Below are 23,121 nucleotides of genomic sequence, written 5' to 3'. Positions count from 1 at the left end.
ACTTCATGATGATAACTTCCAGACCATATATATATATATATATATTACAAATGGGTAGCGCACACTCCGGGAATCCAATGCAATAAGAGGTACCTTATTTTAACAGCTCCAGATGTCAACAATAGAGCAATGTTTTAGGCAAACTGCCCTTTATCAAGATATAAAGTGTATGCAGAAAGATATCTTGAAAGTCCAAGAAGGTCTGGATTGGTGACCTTGTTCCCATTTTCGCTGCCATCCAGATCATCAGTTGATCATTGATTTTTTTTTTTCTCTTGGACTTTCAAGATATCTTTCTGCGCACACTTTATATCTTGATAAAGGGCAGTTTGTCTAAAACATTGCTCTATTGTTGACATCTGGAGCTGATAAAATAAAATACCTCTTATCACATCTGATCCTGCAGTGTGTGCTACCCATTTGTATTTTAATACTTTTATGGACTTGCCGCTAGTTTAATTAATTTACATAAAAATGAGTAATCGGCAATGTACAGGAGGTCCGTACAGAAGCTGTAATTCAAGGTTATTGAAAATATGACATCACCAGGGAGCAGTAGGAGAATTATTTATAATGAGAACATTCACAATACAAGGCTTGGATTGAAATTGTTATCATGACTGACCCAGATCTCTCATGTTTTCACCCAAGAACCATACTTTACATTCAACGTCCTGTGCAGTGGAGTGGTAGCTGAACATACACAGTCTCTCTCCAATAATGTCTATACTATGTAACACACAATGTGCAATATATAAAGGAAAGAGGGGGAACAAAGGCTACAGCATGAGCACCTGAATCTGGATCTGGCCTTCAGGCTGCCAGTTACTCACTACCACTGGTGGCCGCCGGTCTCCTGTTTGGACATTGAGACATTCATTGGTGTCTGTGGCATTCAGAAAAGGCCCCGATACCCAGAAAGCTCCACCCAATGTACTAAATCTTTATTAAAGTTTATGTCCACCACTGATTTATGTCCTAATTTAGTGTATTAGCAGATTTCCTTTCTTCTGAATATCTTCAGCTGCATGCAGTCACCACCACCAGAGGGAGTTAACAATGGCAAATTCGACTCAATGGGAACCGTAAAAATCTGTATGTGTGTGGATAACTTTATGGATTACCAATGACATTCTTCTCCATTTTCATATAGCAGTCCTTGAGTTTTACAAAAAGTTCCATACGCTTATGATTCCATTGAATGGTCGCCTACATCACTGAGAACCACTGAACCAGTCCTAGCATCTATTACATAGAACATTAATGTGCAATCCAAGGCTTCCAGACTAATGATATAACTGTTGATATGTATGTTTGTACCTGCACTTATACTATACCTGGTTAGTCAGTGCTGCACTTCCATACGGGATGTAAAACATGTATTATCCAGTTTGGGAGGTGATTGATACAGAGAGATTTATACTGCTTTTGCTGCAGGACAGACCCATAGTCTCAACGAACAGTTGTCGGAATGAAGAAGAGACCAGGTTGTAGAGGATTGGATTCACAGCGGAGCTGATGTAGAACAACGTGTTAGTCAGCATGTAGAAATAGTGGTAGAATGTATACAGGAACCTGGAGGAAGGAAGGAGCAAAATGAAACACCAACACCAATCAGGAGGGAGTTAGACAGAAATCATAAGGCTCCATAGAATGAGTGACAACTCTACTGAATGCTCCATTGTATTTCTAAAGTTAAAGGGAGTGTTGGGTTGGGATGTCCAGAGCCCACCAGTAGTATTTCTTCTGGATGTCCACTGTACAGCTATAGTTCTCCACCAAAGTACATGGAGGATGTGCTGGGCGGAAATTGGTGGACACCTGTTCAACCGATAGGTGTGGATCCCAAAGGTGGCATTTATGGCATATCCTGTAGAAGGAAAGATCACACGCAATGGCTACAGAATGGCCGAAAAGCAAAGTGGAACTGTTTCTAAATTGATTTTTAATGGTTGCATGCCCATGCAAGTGAACAGCAGTTTTATCTGCAAAGCCGTGTGTCTATTAACAGCCATTTTGGAAACTGTTCTGATTTGCAGTAAGAGGTAGGGGAACGGGCCCTGGGAGAGAGGATACACCCTGAAATGTAACCACCTAGATGTCATCTCAGCCACTTAATGTATCTGTATAAATAGATAACCTACCCAGTTTATTATATGAATATATATAGGCTATCCGAAATGCTGTGTGCGGCCTATCTGTGTAAAGTACAGCAGGTGTAGTGTGTCGTACACTACCCATGGGGAGCTGGGAGACAATTCCGGGCCATGGCTCCCTGTGGGCCACTCCAAGCTTGGTTAAAGGGGTTTTCTGGGAGTGCAAAAAATTCTCTGGACAGGGAATGGTTGAAAATTTAAAAAATAAGTCATACTCATTTCTTAGAGGCACTGGGGTCCAGCATAGGAGCCCCAGACCTCACGACTCCAATCCTAGAAGAAGCTTCAGCTTTCATGTGCCATTCACTGTGCCCATGACCACCCAGCCAATCACTGGCTCAGTGGTGTTTCTGCCATGAATGGTACATGACCGCTGAAGTTGGAGCTGGGGCTTGTGTACTGAACAACAATGCCACATAACTTCTCTAGGTCTATTGAAGGGTCGGACAATGACTTCCCTATAAGTCTACCAATAGGTGGTGCTGTAGAGGTACTTTTCCCATCCCCTATTTGAGTGCCTAGGATGCAAAATACCTTGCCCGTTTCCCTGCTTTCCATAGCTGCAATCAAAAGGAAGGAATTGTGAGTCAGTGATATGAAGCTTCTGAGCCCCACTTGCCATTTGTCATTTATAATACTTGTGTGGCAGTAGGACCTTTGGACCCCCACAGGCACTGGACCCGGGTGCAACTGTTACCTCTCCACCCCCTATAGCTATTTCCCTGCTTCATGTCCGTTTCTCTGCTGCTTGCTTTCTAAATTCAATGCATGGATTTTCTCATGGATCCTGTTTGAAGGAGGTGCAGCAGACTATGAACGTTGTATTACGGATCTGTACAACATGGCAGTGTGCATGGGGTACTATAAACAGGGTAACAGATAGTACTCACCCAGACCAGTCATCATCTGGGATGTAGCAGAACATCAGTCTTCTGGCGTGGTAAGGTAACCAGCACACAATGTAGGCGATCACAATCGCTCCTGTTAATTGCATACAATTAAGTATGAATATTTGAATGCACATCTCATTGTATTAAATATACTCCTAGGTGAGTGTTATAGAGAACTTTTATGGCTCTTATACAGTGTTATACACCAGTTTTAAGGGTATTAGTGAAGTTCAGATTGCAGTAATTTAGGCCTAAGCAAACATTTTGCCCAATTCGGGGAACCAACCAAACCAAACTTTTGAAAATTCGCTCACACAGATGGGGCACATTTATTATTGGTGTTGTGCCAGAATTCTAGCGTAAGTTGCACTTTTTATTGGCACAAACCAATTTAGTAGAGTTTCACTATTGATTTGCACCAAATACATGTTACGTCTCACTCCAATTTTGAAAACGCGTCTAGAAAATTAAGCATGGCTTGCTGCTTGGTCAGGGTTTAGAGACATTTATGACATGCAACTTTTTAAAAAGTCACAAAATTTGTAACCAAATCTCACTCCATAAGTTGAGTGCTGTACAAAGTGACTCCATGTGTCTAGACATAATCATAAGATGCCACAAGTTTATCAACACCATGCAATATTTGATACATTTGTTGCATTCTAAGCTGAAGAAGGGAAGCAAAGCTGCCAGAAAACTGGTATCAAAAATTCCCCAAAGATGACTATGAACAAGCGTACCAACTCATCAGTAGTCCCATGGAGTAGAGCCCTCATTCAATGAAAACTCAATCAACTGTAGATAATGAAAGCAAGCTAAGCAATAATTTCCAATTACGTTGCTTCTTCTGAGTAAACTGCTGAAAAATGAAACGCCTTCCTTCCAAAGCTTTTTTTTTCAGTAGTCCCATCTGCGGCCCTCTTCGCTCAATTATTTATTTACAATGAATCAGTCTAATTCCTGCTCCTTTCTTTAGAAACTGCTGTGCGGTCAGTAAGTTGAGCTCTCAATACATAGAAGTAAATTACTCCTGGGTAGGCCTAGAATTATGAGTAGTGGAACGCGTCTCCTAAAATAAATTTTCAAAGCAGATGACGAGAATACAAATACAGGATGGTAATGGAATAGAATTTCCTGTGTGACCCAGGTATTTCAGATTAATAAAGCTAAATCGTGGCATTGATCTACCCTACAGAAATGAATTATGACTAGAAGGATAGGTCTCGTCAGGGTAGTAGGGGAGGAATTTCCAATACATCAGATAATGGTTCTGCTTAAATGTCAAAGATGAGGGAGAAAATTGCTTTTCTGAACCGGAATTTTAAATGCAGCTTAGTTTACATACAGATACCTGTATAATCTACACAAAAATTACACACATTTAGGAATACATAGCTTTACTTATTCTTAAACCCAATGTCATCTCCAGCAGCATTCACAATTCTGCAGGAGCCCAAACTCTACATGGTACAGAATTGATCCAAGGAAAGGGGATGAAGGGAGAGACAAAAAGAAGGCAATTCAGTACTTGGAGGCAAGACCTTGCTCCAAGACTTGTCACCATAATCTATGCTCATAGGTATCTGGGCACCAAGATATTAGCAGCAAGTCCTGGAAGTTGTGAGGTGCGGCCTCCATGGATCGGACTGGTTTTTCCTGCACATCCCACAGATGCTCGATCGGATTGAGATCTGGAAAATTTGGAGGCTAAGTCATTATTTTGAACTCTTTGACATGTTCTTCCAACCATTCCTGAACAATTTTTACAGTTGGCCAGTAGGAAATTCTGCTACCATGTAGGCCGTACTTACTCTGTACAATGTTAATCACGTAGGTGGTATGTTTCACATTCGTATGAATACCAGAACCCAAGATTTGTCTTCTTCACCTCAAGTAAGGCATACATGCAAAGTTCATATCAGGTCCAGAGGGTTAGTCTCTGGAGGCTTCCAGGCGCAGGGCTTCCTCTGATAGATTGGGCATAGCAATACCCAGTATATCCCCAGCAGGGAACGTACTTGCTGGATTGGTCAGTAAGCGCCTGAGGCTAGAATCTGTCAGGAGGATGTGGCAGGCCTATCTTCCATCCCACCTGGGGTACAACAAAGCTGGAGTTCTTGTAGCTTCTGCATCAAAGCACCAGAGGACTATTTTTTACTTAACGTTGGTGGTCAACAATACAGAATAGTAGTTGGAATGAGCAGGACAGTCTCTTACTTCAGAGAGGAAACAACCTGATGACCCGTTGGCTCGGTACTGGTATCACGGAAAATAGAATAGAATAAGTGAAAGAATGAGATTAGCGCTCCAATGTGAGGTGGAGAAAAATGGCAGAGTCGAGAGAAGTAGAAAGAGAAGAAAAGGGAAATCCAATTGGACTCACCCCAGACGTACCGGACCCTGTGAAAGGTCACGGTGCGTCTAATGATCCTGGAAGGCAATAATATCCACGGTGGGAGCTATGGTGTCATCAAGGAATCCTGATCACTGGTCAGAGTGACATCCCAATGGGGGAGAGCATCGCAGGGTGACTCTAGGTAGAATGTATACCAGAGGCAGCAAAGGCAGTAGACAATAAATTAGAAGAAACCCCCCCCGTGCTCCAGTAATCGGATAGGTGGAATAAGAAGGAACTTACTTAGCAGGGGTGTCAGTGCAAATGACACCCCTGAAAATCCAGGTCAGCTCGTAGAAATAAATCTTGTCCAAGTTATGAAGAGAAAAGGTTCTTTATTCACAGGGTGCAACGCGTTTCGGCCGAAACATCAGCCTTTATCAAGCATCATGCTTGGACAAGATTTATTTCTACGAGCTGACCTGGATTTTCAGGGGTGTCATTTGCACTGACACCCCTGCTAAGTAAGTTCCTTCTGCTTTCTTATTCCACCTATCCGATTACTGGAGCACGGGGGGTTTTTCTTCTAATTTATTGGAGAATAGAATACGCTACTATTGCAGCCTAATTCTCAAGCTCCTGTAGGGAAAGTAATCAAGGCCAGGGAACTCTTTCTATCACTAGGTCTTGGACCTTCATTTTTTGCTTCGCCAATTTACCTCACCTCAATGCTGCCAAACTGGCTCTTCCTATAGCCTTAGGCTTTGCCCACCAACACGTGGTACCAGCAGGTATGCATTCACCAAAGCTATCTCCCTAAATGGCACAGTTAACCCCTTACATACACTTACCAACCCGTTCACATAATATATAAGAAAACATAATTCATCAGACTAGGCCACATTGCTCCAGTTCTGATGCTCACGTGCCCACTGTAGGTGCTTTTGGTGTTGGACAGGGGTCAGCATGGGCACTCCTGACAGATTTGTAGCCACGTAGCCTCATATACCTCAAGCCGCAATGCCCTGTGTGGTCCGGTATCTTTTTATCATAGTCAGCAGTAATATTTTTGAAGTTGCTGACTTAGTTGTCTAGTCATCACAAAGAACTGAATGTTCACTTGCTGCTTGATATATCCCACTGTTCGCCAGATGCTATTATCAGCAGAGAATCAATGTTATTTACTTCTTATAAAGCTTAGGTAAGCACAGAGCAATCTATAAACGTTACCCAGTGCAACATTTTCTGTACTTAAACTTTACATTTAATTTAGGATTGAGATGGAACTAAATCTCCATGAATCTGCAAGCAGATGGCTTGGGACTAACTAAAGTAGAACTGCACACAGACGGTGGAAGAAAATATCACTTATGTTTTCGCATATGTTTCTCCAAATCCAGCAGGTCTCTTGCGGAGCACTCTGGGTATGCAATGGTATATATATATATATATATATATATATATATATATATACATACACACAGGGGGACGACAAAAATATGGAAACACCATGTGTGATTTTAAGCATCAGCACTAAGCTGCCCTTTTGACCCCTGCTTGGCTGAGAGCTTTCCCGACGAATTTGTGTTTACTTCACCTCTTGCCCTGCTCTGGGTGGTTTTGAGAGCCAGCTGGTAACAGCAACTGGCCAATGGAACCTTGTTGTTTGGGTAGATGTTCACATCTGTGTCTTATTATCTCCACTTAAAATGTATAATCCCATGCATTTCGTATATTTCCAGGCATGCATACACACTCATATGCATATATATGGCTAGTCTTCCTTGAACCTGTTTTGGCAGGTACTAACCATTTCTCTCTGCCACGTGGATGTTACTCAATGTGCTCAATAAAAGACATGAACAGTCCAACTACTTGTGTGTTATCAGTAAGATTGTGTGTGTCGGTATATACATACCGTATATACCGGCGTATAAGGCGACGGGGCGTATAAGACGACCCCCCAACTGTCACCTTATACGCCGGTATACAGTGGAGAAAAAAAAATAAATTCATTACTCACCCCCCACGGCGTTCTGTCGCGCTCCGGCAGGATGTCGCTCGCTCCGGCAGGATGTCGCTCGCTCCGGCAGGCTGTCGCTCGCTCCTCGTCCCCGGCGCAGCATAGCTTTCTGAATGCGGGGCTTGAAATCCCCGCTTCCAGAAAGCTAATACACACGCCGGCAGCCATGACATCATTGAATGGCTGTGATTGGCTAAAGCACACGTGGCTTCAGCCAATCACACTATTCAATGACATCATTGAATGGGTGTGATTGCTAACACGTGCGCCTTCAGCCAATCACAGCCATTCAATGATGTCATTGAATAGTGTGATTGGCTGAAGCCACGTGTGCTTTAGCCAATCACAGCCATTCAATGCTGTCATGGCTGCCGGCGTGTGTATTAGCTTTCTGGAAGCGGGGATTTCAAGCCCCGCATTCAGAAAGCTATGCTGCGCCGCGGACGAGGAGCGAGCGACAGCCTGCCGGAGCGAGCGACATCCTGCCGGAGCGAGCGACATCCTGCCGGAGCGCGACAGAACGCCGTGGGAGGTGAGTAATAATTTTTTTTTTTTTACATTTTTTTTTTTTTTGTATTACCGGCGCATAAGACGACCCCCGACTGCAGAGCAGATTTTTCGGGGTTCAAAAGTCGTCTTATACGCCGGTATATACGGTATATCATTTTTGCAGTGTATTGTGTACAAGAAACAGTGATGAAAAGGTAAAAAAAAATCTGCAGCTAATTATCACACCGGAATATGTCTGCTAATTAACTTTGTTTACTAGATAATGATGCTCACCTGGACAAGGACACGATGCTGACGGCCTTTTCTAAAAATTACAAGTACATATAAATAAGAATTTGCCTATCCAGGATAGGAAAAAAAATATTTAAAAATGAATTAAAAAGCATCTGCTTATTATCTTTGTATTGTTATCAGGACAGGATATCGACAGCCAAAACTAAAGAAAAAAAAAAAACTTAATGAAAATATGAAACATCCGGAGATAAGACTCTGCTTACCACGGACCTCTTGATAACTGATTGTTTAATCCCTTCCTGCTGCAGGCCTTTGTTTTTTTTGCTTTGTTCCTCACTTAAACAGAAAATCATAACTTTTGTATTTGTTCTGGTGACATATCTACAGGAGAGCTTGTTTTTTTTGCAGGGTAAGTTGTATTTTGCAATGGTACCATTTAACTCACAAAATAATATTTTGGAAAACTTGAAAAAATTTCTAAGTGAGGCAAAATGGAAAAAAAGCAATTGCGCCATTTTTTTTTTGGGGGGGGGGGGAAGGGTCTGTTTCTAAATCTAGCATGGTAACTGCCCCAAATAAAGTTGTTAAGAATGGTCTGGAACTTAGAAAAAAAAAGCTTGGGATGGGAATCGCTACAGTTCTAAAAATATAATAAAAATGAATAAAAGTTTAGGATAAGATGTCCATCACTATTAAATAGAGACCTGTGGGCCCAGAAGAAGCAACATATTCCCCATCAGTGAAACAAAATGAACAGTATAAACAATTAGAAGGGATTGGTAGCGAGAAATTCTGTCCAGGGTGAATACGTGGTAGAACCATCATTTCAACCGCTGCTATCATTCCAGCCCAAGAAATAAAGGTTTACGAAAGTTATTTAAAAGTTGTGGAATATAATTAAGCAATACAGATAGTCTTTGGTGAGTGTGTAGTAGCTAGGGCTTTTTAAATTAATACCTAAATAGGGTATGGAGTAGTCGTTCCAGACATATGGAAAGGAAATAATTATGTGTTGTCTAGTTTTATCATTGATAACAATGCTTAACCCTGTGCTATCCAATTTTGGATTCAGGGTTTCCCAGGGGGCTTTCTCTTTCTGCCATTATATGATGGCGCCATCTGCTGGCTAGAGCCAGTGCTGCGGTATGGGACATGTTGGAAAGGCCCCCGACAACAGAGCGGCCAGAAATATACAGTAAGAATACCCTGCCGAACGTCTTCCGACATCGAAGCTGTACAGCCTTCAATCAGACAGTGGATTGGAAAGGGTTAATAATTAAGATTTTTATGTTGTTTACTTTATAGTACAATTTTTCCCCAAAATAAGCAAATACAGATTGGGCCTGTTCTAAAGATGGGATAGGGTCCATGAGTGCTAAAATGACGTCATCGTCATAGCGCCCTATTTTGTGTTCCTGGTGATCTAATTTAATTCCCTTAATAACTTTATTTATTCTGATCTTTTCAGCTATGGATCCCATAAGAAGGGCAAAGATAAGAGGCGAGAGAGGGCAGCCCTGTCGAATACCAATAGAAATTGCGAATGGAAGAGAAATATACCCAGATGAAAAAACCCTTGCGGATGGGGTTGTGTACAATAACAAAATTGGAAAACTTATGGAACTTGAAATTACAAATTTTTCTAAAGTAGCTTCTAAATAACACCAATGGATCCGTTTGAATGCCTTCTTTGCATCCATAGCTAAAAATAAAGAAGATAGACAACCAAGTTCAGTGGTCTTAATGAGATTCAGGAACCAACGGGCACCATCGGGGGCCTGTCTGTGTGGCTCGAATCCCACATGACCTGACTCATGGTAACCAACGTTGGAAGAATGGAAAAAAGTCTCTTGCTGAAAAGTTTAGCAACAATGATAACATCAGTGTTCAATAGGGAAAAGGGCAAAAATTACCTGCAAAAGTAGCTTCCCTGCCTAGTTTGGGTTAAATAACAATGAGTGCTTCCAACATTTCCAAAGAAAAGACACTGTTATCTATTGCCACATTGAACACCAATACCAAATAAGGGGCCGGAATGGAATAATATTTTATATAATAACCATTAGAAAAGCCATCTGGGCCCGGAGACTTGAGGGGTCCTAATGTTTTAATAGCCTCCACTTAAGGCATACAGATCGGTGCAGAGAGGTTGGCTAATTGATCAGGTGATAGGTGAGAAAGATTAATGCTCTGTAGAACACTAAATATTTCCTCCGATTGGGGTTGATGTATATTTATATCTTGCCTTAAGTTCCAAAGAGCAGAGTAATATGAGGCGAATGCATCAGCAATTTCTTGTGGGCATGTAATCCTTCGTCCTTCAGGACCTAATAGAAATCTGATCTTTTCCTTGGATTTAAGACTTTTACGTTGTTTGGTCAACAGTGGTCCATTACGATTAGAATGAGCATAATATTGCATGTTCATTTCCTGAAAAGCAATGTTATTTCTGGAACAGAGTAACTCTTAGAAACCCTATGTTCTCTATCAATGGTGTACTCAAGAGGAGATACAGACAGAAGCAAAGTTTGAAGGACCTTGAGTAGATATTGAGGGAGGTCAATTGGGGACACAGATTCCAGAAGACCTCAGAATTTGATGTTGTTTCTTCTCAATGTAGCCTCAAGGTCTGTAACCTTTTCATGCAAAGGAGACCTCCTCCAGGACATTGTGAGCGTCTACTAGTTGGTTATGTGTAGTGGAAAATTCTCTTATTTTTTGTTCAACATGGGCTGTACAGTAGCAAGGGGATCAATGTTGGTGGTAATTGACAGGAAATTTTCTGCATGTCTTGGAGGGAAAAGAGCAGCTCCTTCAATGTGTTAGTAGTTAAAGGGCTGTCAGTGCCTGGGTAAGACTGTAGGTTACAAGAGAAATCTTTCATGTTTAGATCATCAGTGGCAATGATATGTGATCCTTTTTTAGATGAAGGCCCTTTAGAGTTGGGAGAGGCCTGTAGGAAGCCAGGAGCACCTCTTTTGGTAACTTCTCTGGAAGTAAGACTGTGATCTGTTTCCTCTGATGAGGAAGTGCCTGGGGAGGATTGTTGTGAAGGAGAGCAACATTCCTGGTGGGCCGTTACAGCCCACTCTGGTTCAGGGCTGTGATCGTAGGTCTCCGTATCCCTGTTAACACTGTGGGAACCAGGAGGGAAAAGTCTGTGAGTTGCCTTGGTTTAGATTTATTGCATTTTCGGTCCATTCTTGGCTGGTACTACTAGGCTCTGTGTAAAATGGCAATATTTCTGCTGCTGAAAAAGGAAAAGTAGCAATATCAAGCAGGTTACTCTTGTGGTTTGCAAATAAATGAGTCAAGAGTGGCTGCAGATTATTGTTTAAGAAAATGACAAACACTGACTTGAATGGTTGAGTTCTGAGTTGCACTGGAGCGATATATATTTAGGAATCTGCGTTTCAGTCAGCCACGACTTTTTTATGCAAGATTATAGTACTATTATGGAAAACAGTCTGTATTGAACTTGGCCGTTCACTAGGTAGAGACCAAAGCCTGTTATCAGTACAGATGAGAAATGTAAGGTTGTGTAAGAAAAGTTCAAATATCCAACAGAAGAACATAGTTATTAGTTCAGTACTGAAAGACTGATGCATGGCTCCTTTAAATCGAATGTTATAGATCACTGACACGTAGAGACAGGACTATATGTAACTAGTAGATTTCTGTACGACATATGAAACTTGAGAATGTCTTAATAAACTGTGCCTTTAAAAAATGCCTCCCAGGATGCAGTACGGCTATGCCCATATATATAGCAGCCACCTGATGCCTTGTGTTGTATATGATTATAATGCTCAAAATGGTACCTGGTTTTATGCAGAAAGATGGCGAGATCCGGGGAGTTAATTATTGATATATTCAGGCACATATCTTTATTTTCCAGCAGGATTCGGTCTAGCAGAGGCAATATACTGCCCCTTCCCCTGTCTCCCGCTGGAGATCTGGAGACCGCAAGTTGTAATGTCCGCGAGAGGCCCCCTAGGATCTCACTCCAACGAAATAGACCAGGCACGAAAAGAGTTGCTGGCGTGGCACTCTGCAGCACAGCTAGATGGCAGATAGTCAGCCTGAGCACCCGAAAAAACAGCAATAAGATGGAGGAGGATCCTGCCAGGAGGCTCCTGAAAGCCAACCAGGGGTCACATATCTGCACTAACCAAGTGCCGCTGCCACAAGTCAGTCCAGGTCGTGGCCTCCCTAAAACAGTCCAGATAAATCTAGCAGTCACCTACCGCCGAGGGACCCCTTAAGATGTGCAGGTGGGTAGAGGGAAGTGGAGGAGGGCACTTACAGGGGAATTTAGACCCCACAGCAGGAGAATTTTGTTTAAAAAGATTATAGATCAGAGGAGCAAGGTCTCCCCTTGTCCTCCCTGCTCCATGCCTAGCCACGCCCCCAATATCATTATGTTTTACCCTTCTATCAAAATGGAATTGATCTGAGTCTGTCAAGCCAATGTAAAAAATTACATTTCCCCGTTTCAGTAAGGTCATGCTGGGAGTTGTAATTTTAAAACAGCTGAAGAGTTACAGGTTTCTTTACCTTGGAATTAGTTACTTTTTGCTGCATTGATACTGTGCTGAGACTTCCTACTAAGAGAGGGGAGATTGAGCTGCCTTATTCATAATCTGTACAAGTAGATGATCACATGGCTGTTACAGACATAATACGCCGTCAAGTAAAAATACAAATCAGTCATCTTTTGTACGATACTTACATTCGTCTGAGGCTGTTCAGTTATGGTGAAACTAAAACTCTAACAGTAACCTAGTTCCATCTTTGGTACCTTTCCATATTTACTTTTGTGTGTGGTGAGGTGTTTGACTATGCCAAAAACAGCACTGTAGAATGACCACAATAATTCTACATTAAAGGGGTGGTCTCGCGAAACCAAGTGGGGGTATACACTTCCGTATGGCCATATTAATGCACTTTGTAATATACATCGTGCATTAAATATGAGCCATACAGAAGTTATTCCACTTACCTGCTCCGTTGCTAGCGTCCTCGTCTCCATGGTTCCGTCTAAATTCGCTGGCAGCTTGCTTTTTTAGACGCGCTTGCGCAGTCCGGTCTTCTCCTTTCAGCACGAGCCGCTTCAGTGTGCTCCCCGCTACAGCTCTTCTGCGCATGCGCAGACGAGCTGTCACTGCTCGGGAGCGCGCTGGAGCGGCCATTCTGTACCTTCCTCTGTTAGAGGAAGGTGCAGAGCCGCCCAGCTGTCCGGAGAAGCCGCCCAGCTGTCCTGCCGTCCAGCTGTCCTGCCGTCCAGCTGTCCTGCCGTCCAGGTAAGTGATGGGCCGGGGGGGGGCTGCCGCTGCGCCGGGGGGGGGGGGCTGTCGTCGCTGTCGCTGCGATGGGGGGGGCTGCCGCTGCGATGGGGGGGCTGTCGCTAGGCAGGGGGGGGGGGGGCTGCCGCTAGGCCGGGGGGGCTGCCGCTGCGATGGGGGGGCTGTCGCTAGGCCGGGGAGGGGCTGTCGCTAGGCCGGGGGGGGCTGTCGCTAGGCCGGGGGGGGCTGTCGCTGCGATGGGGGGGCTGTCGCTAGGCCGGGGGGGGGCTGTCGCTAGGCCGGGGGGGGCTGTCGCTAGGCCGGGGGGGGCTGTCGCTGCGATGGGGGGGCTGTCGCTAGGCCGGGGGGGGGGGCTGTCGCTGCGATGGGGGGGCTGTCGCTAGGCCGGGGGGGGGGGGGGCTGTCGCTAGGCCGGGGGAACTAGCGCTGGGCCAGTGGGTAAGTGATGGGTCGGGGGTGATGTTCACTGACAGGTGAAGGCCCCGGAGCCCAGCGCTGGGCTCCGGGGCCTTCACCTGGGCTGAGGGTCTAGCGCTGGGGAGCCGGGAGCGTAGCGCTGGGGAGCCGGGGGCTAGCGCCGGTTACCTGCTGCCTGGCGGTGGGTGACTGGTCGGCGGCTGCGCGGCGTCTGGTCGGCGGCTGCGCGGTGTCCGGTTGCCATGGAGACACAGCTGGCAGCGTCTCGGGAGCGCGCACGTCGGGCTGCAGCGAGCGACGGGGAAAGAGCCGGCGGCCATCTTGGGGAAACTTTTATAAGTTGCTGAAACGCTGGAACGGTAAGTACAAACCAGCTAGGAAAGTCATTTACAGGGGTAATTAGTAATGTATGTTTAATTAGGGGGACTGGGCAAAAAAAAAAAATCACTGCTTCCTCGAGACATCTCCTTTAAAGGGTTAAAGTAATGTTTTGCACTTTTGGCAAGAAAAGCAATGGAAATCCTGTGATGAATGGACTGCAGAGAACCAAGATAATGCGGAAAGCAGACCGACCAAGTGGACAAGAGGATAACTATAAGCATCATAACTTTCCATCTATTGACTTGCTGTTAATGGTGGCCATGACAGAGTGGTACTCCATGGTTACTTACTAGAGATGAGCGAGCACCAAAATGCTCGGGTGCTCGTTACTCGGGACAAAATTATCTCGATGCTCGAGGGTTTGTTTCGAGTAACGAACCCCATTGAAGTCAATGGGCGACCCAAGCATTTTTGTATATCGCCGATGCTCGCTAAGGTTTCCATTTGTGAAAATCTGGGCAATTCAAGAAAGTGATGGGAACGACACAGCAACGGATAGGGCAGGCGAGGGGCTACATGTTGGGCTGCATCTCAAGTTCACAGGTCCCACTATTAAGCCACAATACCGGCAAGAGTGGGCCCCCCCCCTCCCAACAACTTTTACTTCTGAAAAGCCCTCATTAGCAATGCATACCTTAGCTAAGCACCACACTACCTCCCACAAAGCACAATCACTGCCTGCATGACACTCCGCTGCCACTTCTCCTGGGTTACATGCTGCCCAACCCCCCCTCCCCCCACATGACGCAGTGTCCACAGTGCACACCAAAGTGTCCCTGAGCAGCCTTCAGCTGCACTCATGCCACACGCTGGCCTCATAGCCACACCACCCTCATGTCTATTTATAAGTGCGTCTGCCATAAGGAGGAACTGCAGGCACACACTGCAGAGGGTTGGCACGGCTAGGCAGCGACCCTCTTTAAAAGGGGCGGGGCGATAGCCCACAATGCTGTACAGAAGCAATGAGAAATATAATCCTGTGCCACCGCCATCAGGAGCTGCACATGTGGGCATAGCAATGGGGAACCTATGTGCCACACACTATTTATTCTGTCAAGGTGTCTGCATGCCCCAGTCAGACCGCGGTTTTTTATAAATAGTCACAGGCAGGTACAACTCCGCAATGGGAATTCCGTGTGCACCCACAGCATGGGTGGCTCCCTGGAACCCACCGGCTGTACATAAATGTATCCCATTGCAGTGCCCTGGACAGCAGAGCTAACGTCAGATTAAATGCAGGTGGGCTTCGGCCCACACTGCATGCCCCAACCTCACTGGGGTTTTTAATTCATAGACACAGGCAGGTACAACTCCCTATTGTGAAGTCCCTGTGGACCGACAGCATGGGTGGGTGCCAGGAAGCCACTGGCGGTACATAAATATATCCCATTGCATTGCCCAGCACAGCTGATGTAACGTCAGCTTTAATGCAGGTGGGCAAAAAATTAATTGGATTACACTGTAGGCGAGGGCCCCAAAAAATTGGTGTACCAACAGTACTAATGTACCTCAGAAAAATTGCCCATGCCCAACCAAGAGGGCAGGTGAAACCAATTAATCGCTTTGGGTAATGTGGCTTAATTTGTAACTAGGCCTGGAGGCAGCCCAGTTAAAATAAAACTTGGTTCAGGTGCAAGTTTCAACGCTTTAATGAGCATTGAAACGTATAAAAATTGTTTACAAAAATTATATGACTGAGCCTTGAGGGCCTAAGAAAAATTGCCCGTTCAGCGTGATTACGTCAGGTTTCAGGAGGAGGAGCAGGAGGAGGAGGATGAATATTATACACAGATTGATGAAGCTAAAAGGTCCACGTTTTTGATGGTGATAGAGAACAATGCTTCCATCCGCGGGTGCAGCCTACGTATTGTTTAGGTACCACTGCTGTCCGCTGGTGGAGAAGAGAAGTCTGGGGAAATCCAGGCTTTGTTCATCTTGATGAGTGTAAGCCTGTCGGCACTGTCGGTTGACAGGCGGGTACGCTTATCTGTGATGATTCCCCCAGCCGCACTAAACACCCTCTCTGACAAGACGCTAGCCGCAGGACAAGCAAGCACCTCCAGGGCATACAGCGCGAGTTCAGGCCACGTGTCCAGCTTCGACACCCAGTAGTTGTAGGGGGCAGAGGCGTCACGGAGGACGGTCGAGCGATCGGCTACGTACTCCCTCACCATCCTTTTACAGTGCTCCCGCCGACTCAGCCTTGACTGGGGAGCGGTGACACAGTCTTGCTGGGGAGCCAGAAAGCTGTCAAAGGCCTTAGAGAGTGTTCCCTTGCCTGTGCTGTACATGTTGCCTGATCTCTGCGCCTCCCCTGCTACCTGGCCCTCGGAACTGCGCCTTCGGCCACTAGCGCTGTCGGATGGGAAATTTACCATCAGTTTGTCCGCCAGGGTCCTGTGGTATAGCATCACTCTCGAACCCCTTTCCTCTTCGGGTATGAGAGTGGAAAGGTTCTCCTTATACCGTGGGTCGAGCAGTGTGTACACCCAGTAATCCGTAGTGGCCAGAATGCGTGTAACGCGAGGGTCATGAGAAAGGCATCCTAACATGAAGTCAGCCATGTGTGCCAGGGTACCTGTATGCAACACATGGCTGTCCTCACTAGGAAGATCACTTTCAGGATCCTCCTCCTCCTCAGGCCATACACGCTGAAAGGATGACAGGCAAGCAGCATGGGTACCCTCAGCAGTGGGCCAAGCTGTCTCTTCCCCCTCCTCCTCATCCTCCTCCCCCTCCTCCTCCTCGACGCGCTGAGATATAGACATGAGGGTGCTCTGACTATCCAGCGACATACTGTCTTCCCCCGCCTCTGTTTCCGAGCGCAAAGCGTCTGCCTTTATGCTTTGCAGGGAACTTCTCAAGAGGCATAGCAGAGGAATGGTGACGCTAATGATTGCAGCATCGCCGCTCACCATCTGGGTAGACTCCTCAAAGTTTCCAAGGACCTGGCAGATGTCTGCCAACCAGGCCCACTCTTCTGTAAAGAATTGAGGAGGCTGACTCCCACTGCGCCGCCCATGTTGGAGTTGGTATTCCACTATAGCTCTACGCTGCTCATAGAGCCTGGCCAACATGTGGAGCGTAGAGTTCCACCGTGTGGTCACGTCGCACAGCAGTCGGTGCACTGGCAGATGAAACCGATGTTGCAGGGTGCGCAGGGTGGCAGCGTCCGTGTGCGACTTGCGGAAATGTGCGCAGAGCCGGCGCACCTTTCTGAGCAGGTCTGACAAGCGTGGGTAGCTTTTCAGAAAACGCTGAACCACCAAATTAAAGACGTGGGCCAGGCATGGCATGTGGGGGAGGCTGCCGAGCTGCAGAGCCGCCACCAGGTTACGGCCGTTGTCACACACGACCATGCCCGGTTGGAGGCTCAGCGGCGCAAGCCAGCGGTTGGTCTGCTCTGTCAGACCCTGCAGCAGTTCGTGGGCCGTGTGCCTCTTCTCTCCTAAGCTGAGTAGTTTCAGCACAGCCTGCTGACGCTTGCCCACCGCTGTGCTGCCGCGACACGCGACACCGACTGCTGGCGACGTGCTGCTGCTGACACATCTTGATTGCGAGACAGAGGTTGCGTAGGAAGAGGAGGAGGAGGAGGGTGGTTTAGTGGAGGAAGCATACACCGCCGCAGAAACCACCACCGAGCTGGGGCCCGCAATTCTGGGGGTGGGTAGGACGTGAGCGGTCCCAGGCTCTGACTCTGTCCCAGCCTCCACTAAATTCACCCAATGTGCCGTCAGGGAGATATAGTGGCCCTGCCCGCCTGTGCTTGTCCACGTGTCCGTTGTTAAGTGGACCTTGCCAGTAACCGCGTTGGTGAGGGCGCGTACAATGTTACGGGAGACGTGGTCGTGCAGGGCTGGGACGGCACATCGGGAAAAGTAGTGGCGACTGGGAACTGAGTAGCGCGGGGCCGCGGCCGCCATCATACCTTTGAAAGCCTCCGTTTCCACAAGCCTATACGGCAGCATCTCCAGGCTGATAAATTTGGCTATGTGCACGTTTAACGCTTGAGCGTGCGGTTGCGTGGCGGCGTACTTGCGCTTGCGCTCCAACACTTGCGCTAGCGACGGCTGGATGGTGCGCTGAGAGACATTGGTGGATGGGGCCGAGGACAGCGGAGGTGAGGTTGTGGGTGCAGGCCAGGAGACGGTAGTGCCTGTGTCCTGAGAGGGGGGTTGGATCTCAGTGGCAGGTTGGGGCACAGGGGGAGAGGCAGTGGTCCAAACGGGAGGCGGTGAACGGCCTTCGTCCCACCTTGTGGGGTGCTTGGCCATCATATGTCTGCGCATGCTGGTGGTGGTGAGGCTGGTGGTGGTGGCTCCCCGGCTGATCTTGGCACGACAAAGGTTGCACACCACTGTTCGTCGGTCGTCTGCACTCTCAGTGAAAAACTGCCAGACCTTAGAGCACCTCGGCCTCTGCAGAGTGGCATGGCGCGAGGGGGCGCTTTGGGAAACAGTTGGTGGATTATTCGGTCTGGCCCTGCCTCTACCCCTGGCCACCGCACTGCCTCTTCCAACCTGCCCTGCTGCTGCACTTGCCTCCCCCTCTGAAGACCTGTCCTCAGTAGGCGTAGCAAGCCAGGTGGGGTCAGTCACCTCATTGTCCTGCTGCTCTTCCTCCAAATCCTCTGTGCGCTCCTCCCTCGGACTTACTCCAATTACTACTACCTGAGTGATAGACAACTGTGTCTCATCGTCATCGTCCTCCTCACCCACTGAAAGCTCTTGAGACAGTTGCCGGAAGTCCCCAGCCTCATCCCCCGGACCCCGGGAACTTTCCAAAGGTTGGGCATCGGTCACGACAAACTCCTCCAGTGGGAGAGGAACCATTGCTGGCCATTCTGGGCAGGGGCCTGGGAACAGTTCCTGGGAGTCTGCCTGCTCCTCAGAATGTGTCATTGTAATGGAGTGAGGAGGCTGGGAGGAAGGAGGAGCAGCAGCCAGAGGATTCAGAGTTGCAGCAGTGGACGGCGCAGAATTCTGGGTGGCCGATAGATTGCTGGATGCACTTTCTGCCATCCACGACAGGACCTGCTCACACTGCTCATTTTCTAATAAAGGTCTACCGCGTGGACCCATTAATTGTGAGATGAATGTGGGGACGCCAGAAACATGCCTCTCTCCTAATCCCGCAGCAGTCGGCTGCGATACACCTGGATCAGGAGCTCGGCCTGTGCCCACACCCTGACTTGGGCCTCCGCGTCCTCGCCCGCGTCCACGTCCTCTAGGCCTACCCCTACCCCTCAGCATGCTGTATTACCAGTAGTGCAGAAACAGAACGCTGTAATTAAATGTGCCGCTTATTGGCCTGTGGTTGGAGGCTGACTTCCCTTACGGAACGCACAGCAGAGCCAGGAAACAATTTTGCGCACGCCTGTAGTGAGACGTAGGTGCGTATGACTGAGCTAATGGAATTCACAGCGCAGAAGCAGTCAAGTGGCCAAAGGCCAGTAGTAGGCCTTAAGTATTTTGCGTCTATTTTTTTAAAATGCTGAGCTGATACAGCAGACAGATACTGTAGGCAGCGTATAATATTATGTATACTGTTTCACTCTGGCGGGATGACGGCGCTGATGTAACAGAGACAGCAGATCCAGGAAACAATTTTGCGCAAGCCTGCTGCAACGCTTAGCTGCGTATTAATTAGGACTACTACCCCCAGCAGATAGATACTGTAGGCAGCGTATAATATTATGTATAATGTTTCCTTCTGGCGGGATGACGGTGCTGATGTAACAGAGACAGCAGAGCCAGGAAACAATTTTGTGCAAGCCTGCTGTAACGCTTAGCTGCGTATTAATTAGGACTACTACCCCCAGCAGACACGCAGTAAACTGAAGACGGTCACAGGCAGCCCAAATATAGTATTTTTCCCCAATTTTTTGGAAAAAGCCCACCGCCTATATAGATAGTATATCTCTTTCCCTGCCTCACCAGTACTGGCCCTATACTCTGTACAATGACTGCAATGCTCTGCACGCCCGATATAAAAAAATAAAAATATAGCAGCTCCGGCACCAGCAGCACTGTCCCTGATCTATGTCAGAATGCATCTGTGGCGAGCCGCGGGAGGGGCCGATTTATATACTCGGGTGACACCTGATCTCGCCAGCCACTCACTGCAGGGGGGTGGTATAGGGCTTGAACGTCGCAGGGGGAAGTTGTAATGCCTTCCCTGTCTTTCAATTGGCCAGAAAAGCGCGCTAACGTCTCAGAGATGAAAGTGAAAGTAACTCGAACATCGCGTGGTGCTCGCCTCTAGTAACGAGCATCTCGAACACGCTAATACTCGAACGAGCATCAAGCTCGGACGATTACGTTCGCTCATCTCTATTACTTACCCCTCTGTCTGCATCTAAGATGTCATGTCATCAACTGAGTGATAGTTCATGAAAACGTTGCGTGTCATTTATTTTTGAGTCTGCACCATTTTATGTCCCAACAGTAAGAAGAAGACAGTTTCCTGTGGATGTTCTCTCTACTCAGAACTCTCATTGAACTGCTGATCCATCTAGCAGCCACAATACTAAACAAACAAAATATCATCAATCAGCTGCGAATCCAATACTGCAAATTAAGACAATTGTAACAACCTTGAGTTTGAGCATTTAACAGCGAGAGCTTCTTTACCCTTTACATTAGGATGGAAATTGAGGTTTTTCAGTTAATATTAATAAACTGACATTTTCTTCTCTGTAGAGAAAACTTTTCAGCAGTCCTCTCACTATCATCACAGGTGGGATTTTAACGAAAGATAACACACACACGCATATATACATATATATATATGTGTATATATATATATATAACATACAATCCACATTCGCAATAGGTAATGGTCACAGCTGACCTTCTCCCATTCTCTGTGACCTCTGCACAGGTCACAGAGTATGCCCACAACACTGCCCCACAGATGTCAGAGGGTCTCTTCCTGTGGTTGTTGTAAAGTATATCTAAATTTAGTTAAATGCAGATCAGTTAAGATGGCAGCCCCCACCCCATAGTCATTAACAGAAAATACACAAAAAATCTACAATCAGAAAATTAAAAAAAAAAAGAAAAATTGCATATATGTCACTATTTAGTTGTACGTAATAACAAATATACGACATACATTCACTTTAATGCTGTATTGTTAGGGGTTTCTAGATTGCTAATGGTTCTAAATAGAAGTGGCTTAATAACACCATAAATGCTCAGAAAATGTCACTGTACAATGCTAAATAAACAGTACCTAAAGAGCTCAAGTATTGCCTTCATAAGGATCTTAATTAATACCACCATATATAGTAGAGCCTGAATTGCACAGCCAAAGCAGAAAGTCTCAAAGTGTCATGTGCTTTCTTACAAGGTTGTGCCTACATTTCTCAATATTTCCTCAGGTGCATGCCACTGCCAATACCTGGAACCACAGTTATGGACCTATCTATCATGCATCTATCATGGAGATATGTATATTGTGAGTCACTGCAAAGAGAGAGAACTGCTGTAGTGCATCCAGTTGCAAGTTACTTGTACTACATGGGTTTTCAGCAGCACAGCCTCACAGGTGGTGTTGATTGAGCTGGCTGGGTGTGGATTGCTCCAGCCAGCCAATCCCCAAGGTCTGCTGCTCATATATACTAGCTCCTCTGCTAGAGGCTGCTGGGCTTTTCTCCATTTGTTCAGGATGTTCAGTGTGAACAGTGTTATGCTCCTGCATGTCTGTGCATGTGGCTAGACATGAGGTGTCTATGCAGCGTTCAGGATGTTCAGTGTGAACAGTGTTATGCTCCTGCTTGGCTGTGCAGCTCTCGGTATGTGTAGTGTGAACTATCTCTTGCTGTGGGTCCTTTATCATCTAGAACGAGGTAGGTCCCTAGGTTCCAGCACAGGGTCATCCCTATCAGGAGCAATCGCCCAGCATTGCAGGCAGGTTTCCTGGGATTAGTTGTCTTGTTAGTATAGGGACCTGTGAAACAACAAGGACCCTTGACGTAGGCTTGTGAGCTTAAGTTTTCTGGCCAAAATACGAACTAATACCTTGTATTGTATCTGATTATACATGCGGGTATGCTTGGTGTGTATTTTGAGCGTTTATCAGCCGTTAGTTTGTGTCTGTCCGTGAGCATGCAGTACGTTCTTCTGTTCGGTCTAGTTTCACCAATTCGTGAGTGTGAATGGCGTAATGTTTATGTCTGTTTCTCAGTGATGTCCACAAGTTTTGTGTCCAGTTTGCAGTTCTGCAGTTAATGTGCCGGTAAAACTCTACAGAGTATCCATGTCCCAGTTTGACGTTACAGACTGCTGATGCAAGCAAGAAGGACTATTTGAAGATGCAAGAGGTCCTATCAATATCCATGATAGTATGCTACTGTCGTAGAAATCGCTATGCTGCTAAAAATGCTCTACTGAATCTACTTATCATATCATCATCTGTTGGTCATGCTGGACACATTTGTATTTATAACAGTCATTGACAGTTGGGTTTTTCAATTGATGGGGTAAAGTGTGTAATAATAATACATTGATAATGGCCTTCAATGTAAATGAACAACCCATGTATGTACTGTATTACATGAAACCAAAGTATAAAGGGAAAAAATAACAAAAAAACGTTGTTTTTTGATTTAACCCTTTCCAAACCAATTTGTATCCTGGTTTTCCTAGGGGGCTTACTCTTTTTCTGCCCTCATACAACGGCACTATCTGCTGTCTAAAGCCAGTACTGCATGAGGTGACACATTGTATAGGCTCCGACAGCAGAGAGGCTGGCAATATACAGTAAGAGAACCCCGACGGAAGTCTTCCAACATCGGACCTGTATAGGCTAAAATCATAATGTCTTCAGACATCAGACAGTGGATTGGAAAGGGTTAACTTTCAAG

At 46.3% G+C, this 23,121-nt stretch overlaps 1 protein-coding gene across 1 annotated transcript in view; it reads right to left on the bottom strand.

The window, feature by feature from the left end:
* Positions 1-556: 556 nt before the first annotated feature.
* Positions 557-23,121, bottom strand: part of NTSR2 (neurotensin receptor 2) — a 47,114-nt gene continuing 24,549 nt past the window's right edge. The window contains exons 3-4 of the mRNA XM_066589182.1: positions 3,047-3,137; positions 557-1,575 (exon numbers count right to left, since the gene is read on the bottom strand). Coding sequence (XP_066445279.1) covers positions 1,383-1,575; positions 3,047-3,137 — 284 coding nt within the window. The 3' untranslated portion in view covers positions 557-1,382. The remainder of the gene's footprint in view (positions 1,576-3,046; positions 3,138-23,121) is intronic.

Source organism: Eleutherodactylus coqui, chromosome 1 (assembly GCF_035609145.1).
Source record: "Eleutherodactylus coqui strain aEleCoq1 chromosome 1, aEleCoq1.hap1, whole genome shotgun sequence".
Taxonomy (NCBI): domain Eukaryota; kingdom Metazoa; phylum Chordata; class Amphibia; order Anura; family Eleutherodactylidae; genus Eleutherodactylus; species Eleutherodactylus coqui.
This window is presented reverse-complemented; position numbering and strand designations above follow the sequence as displayed.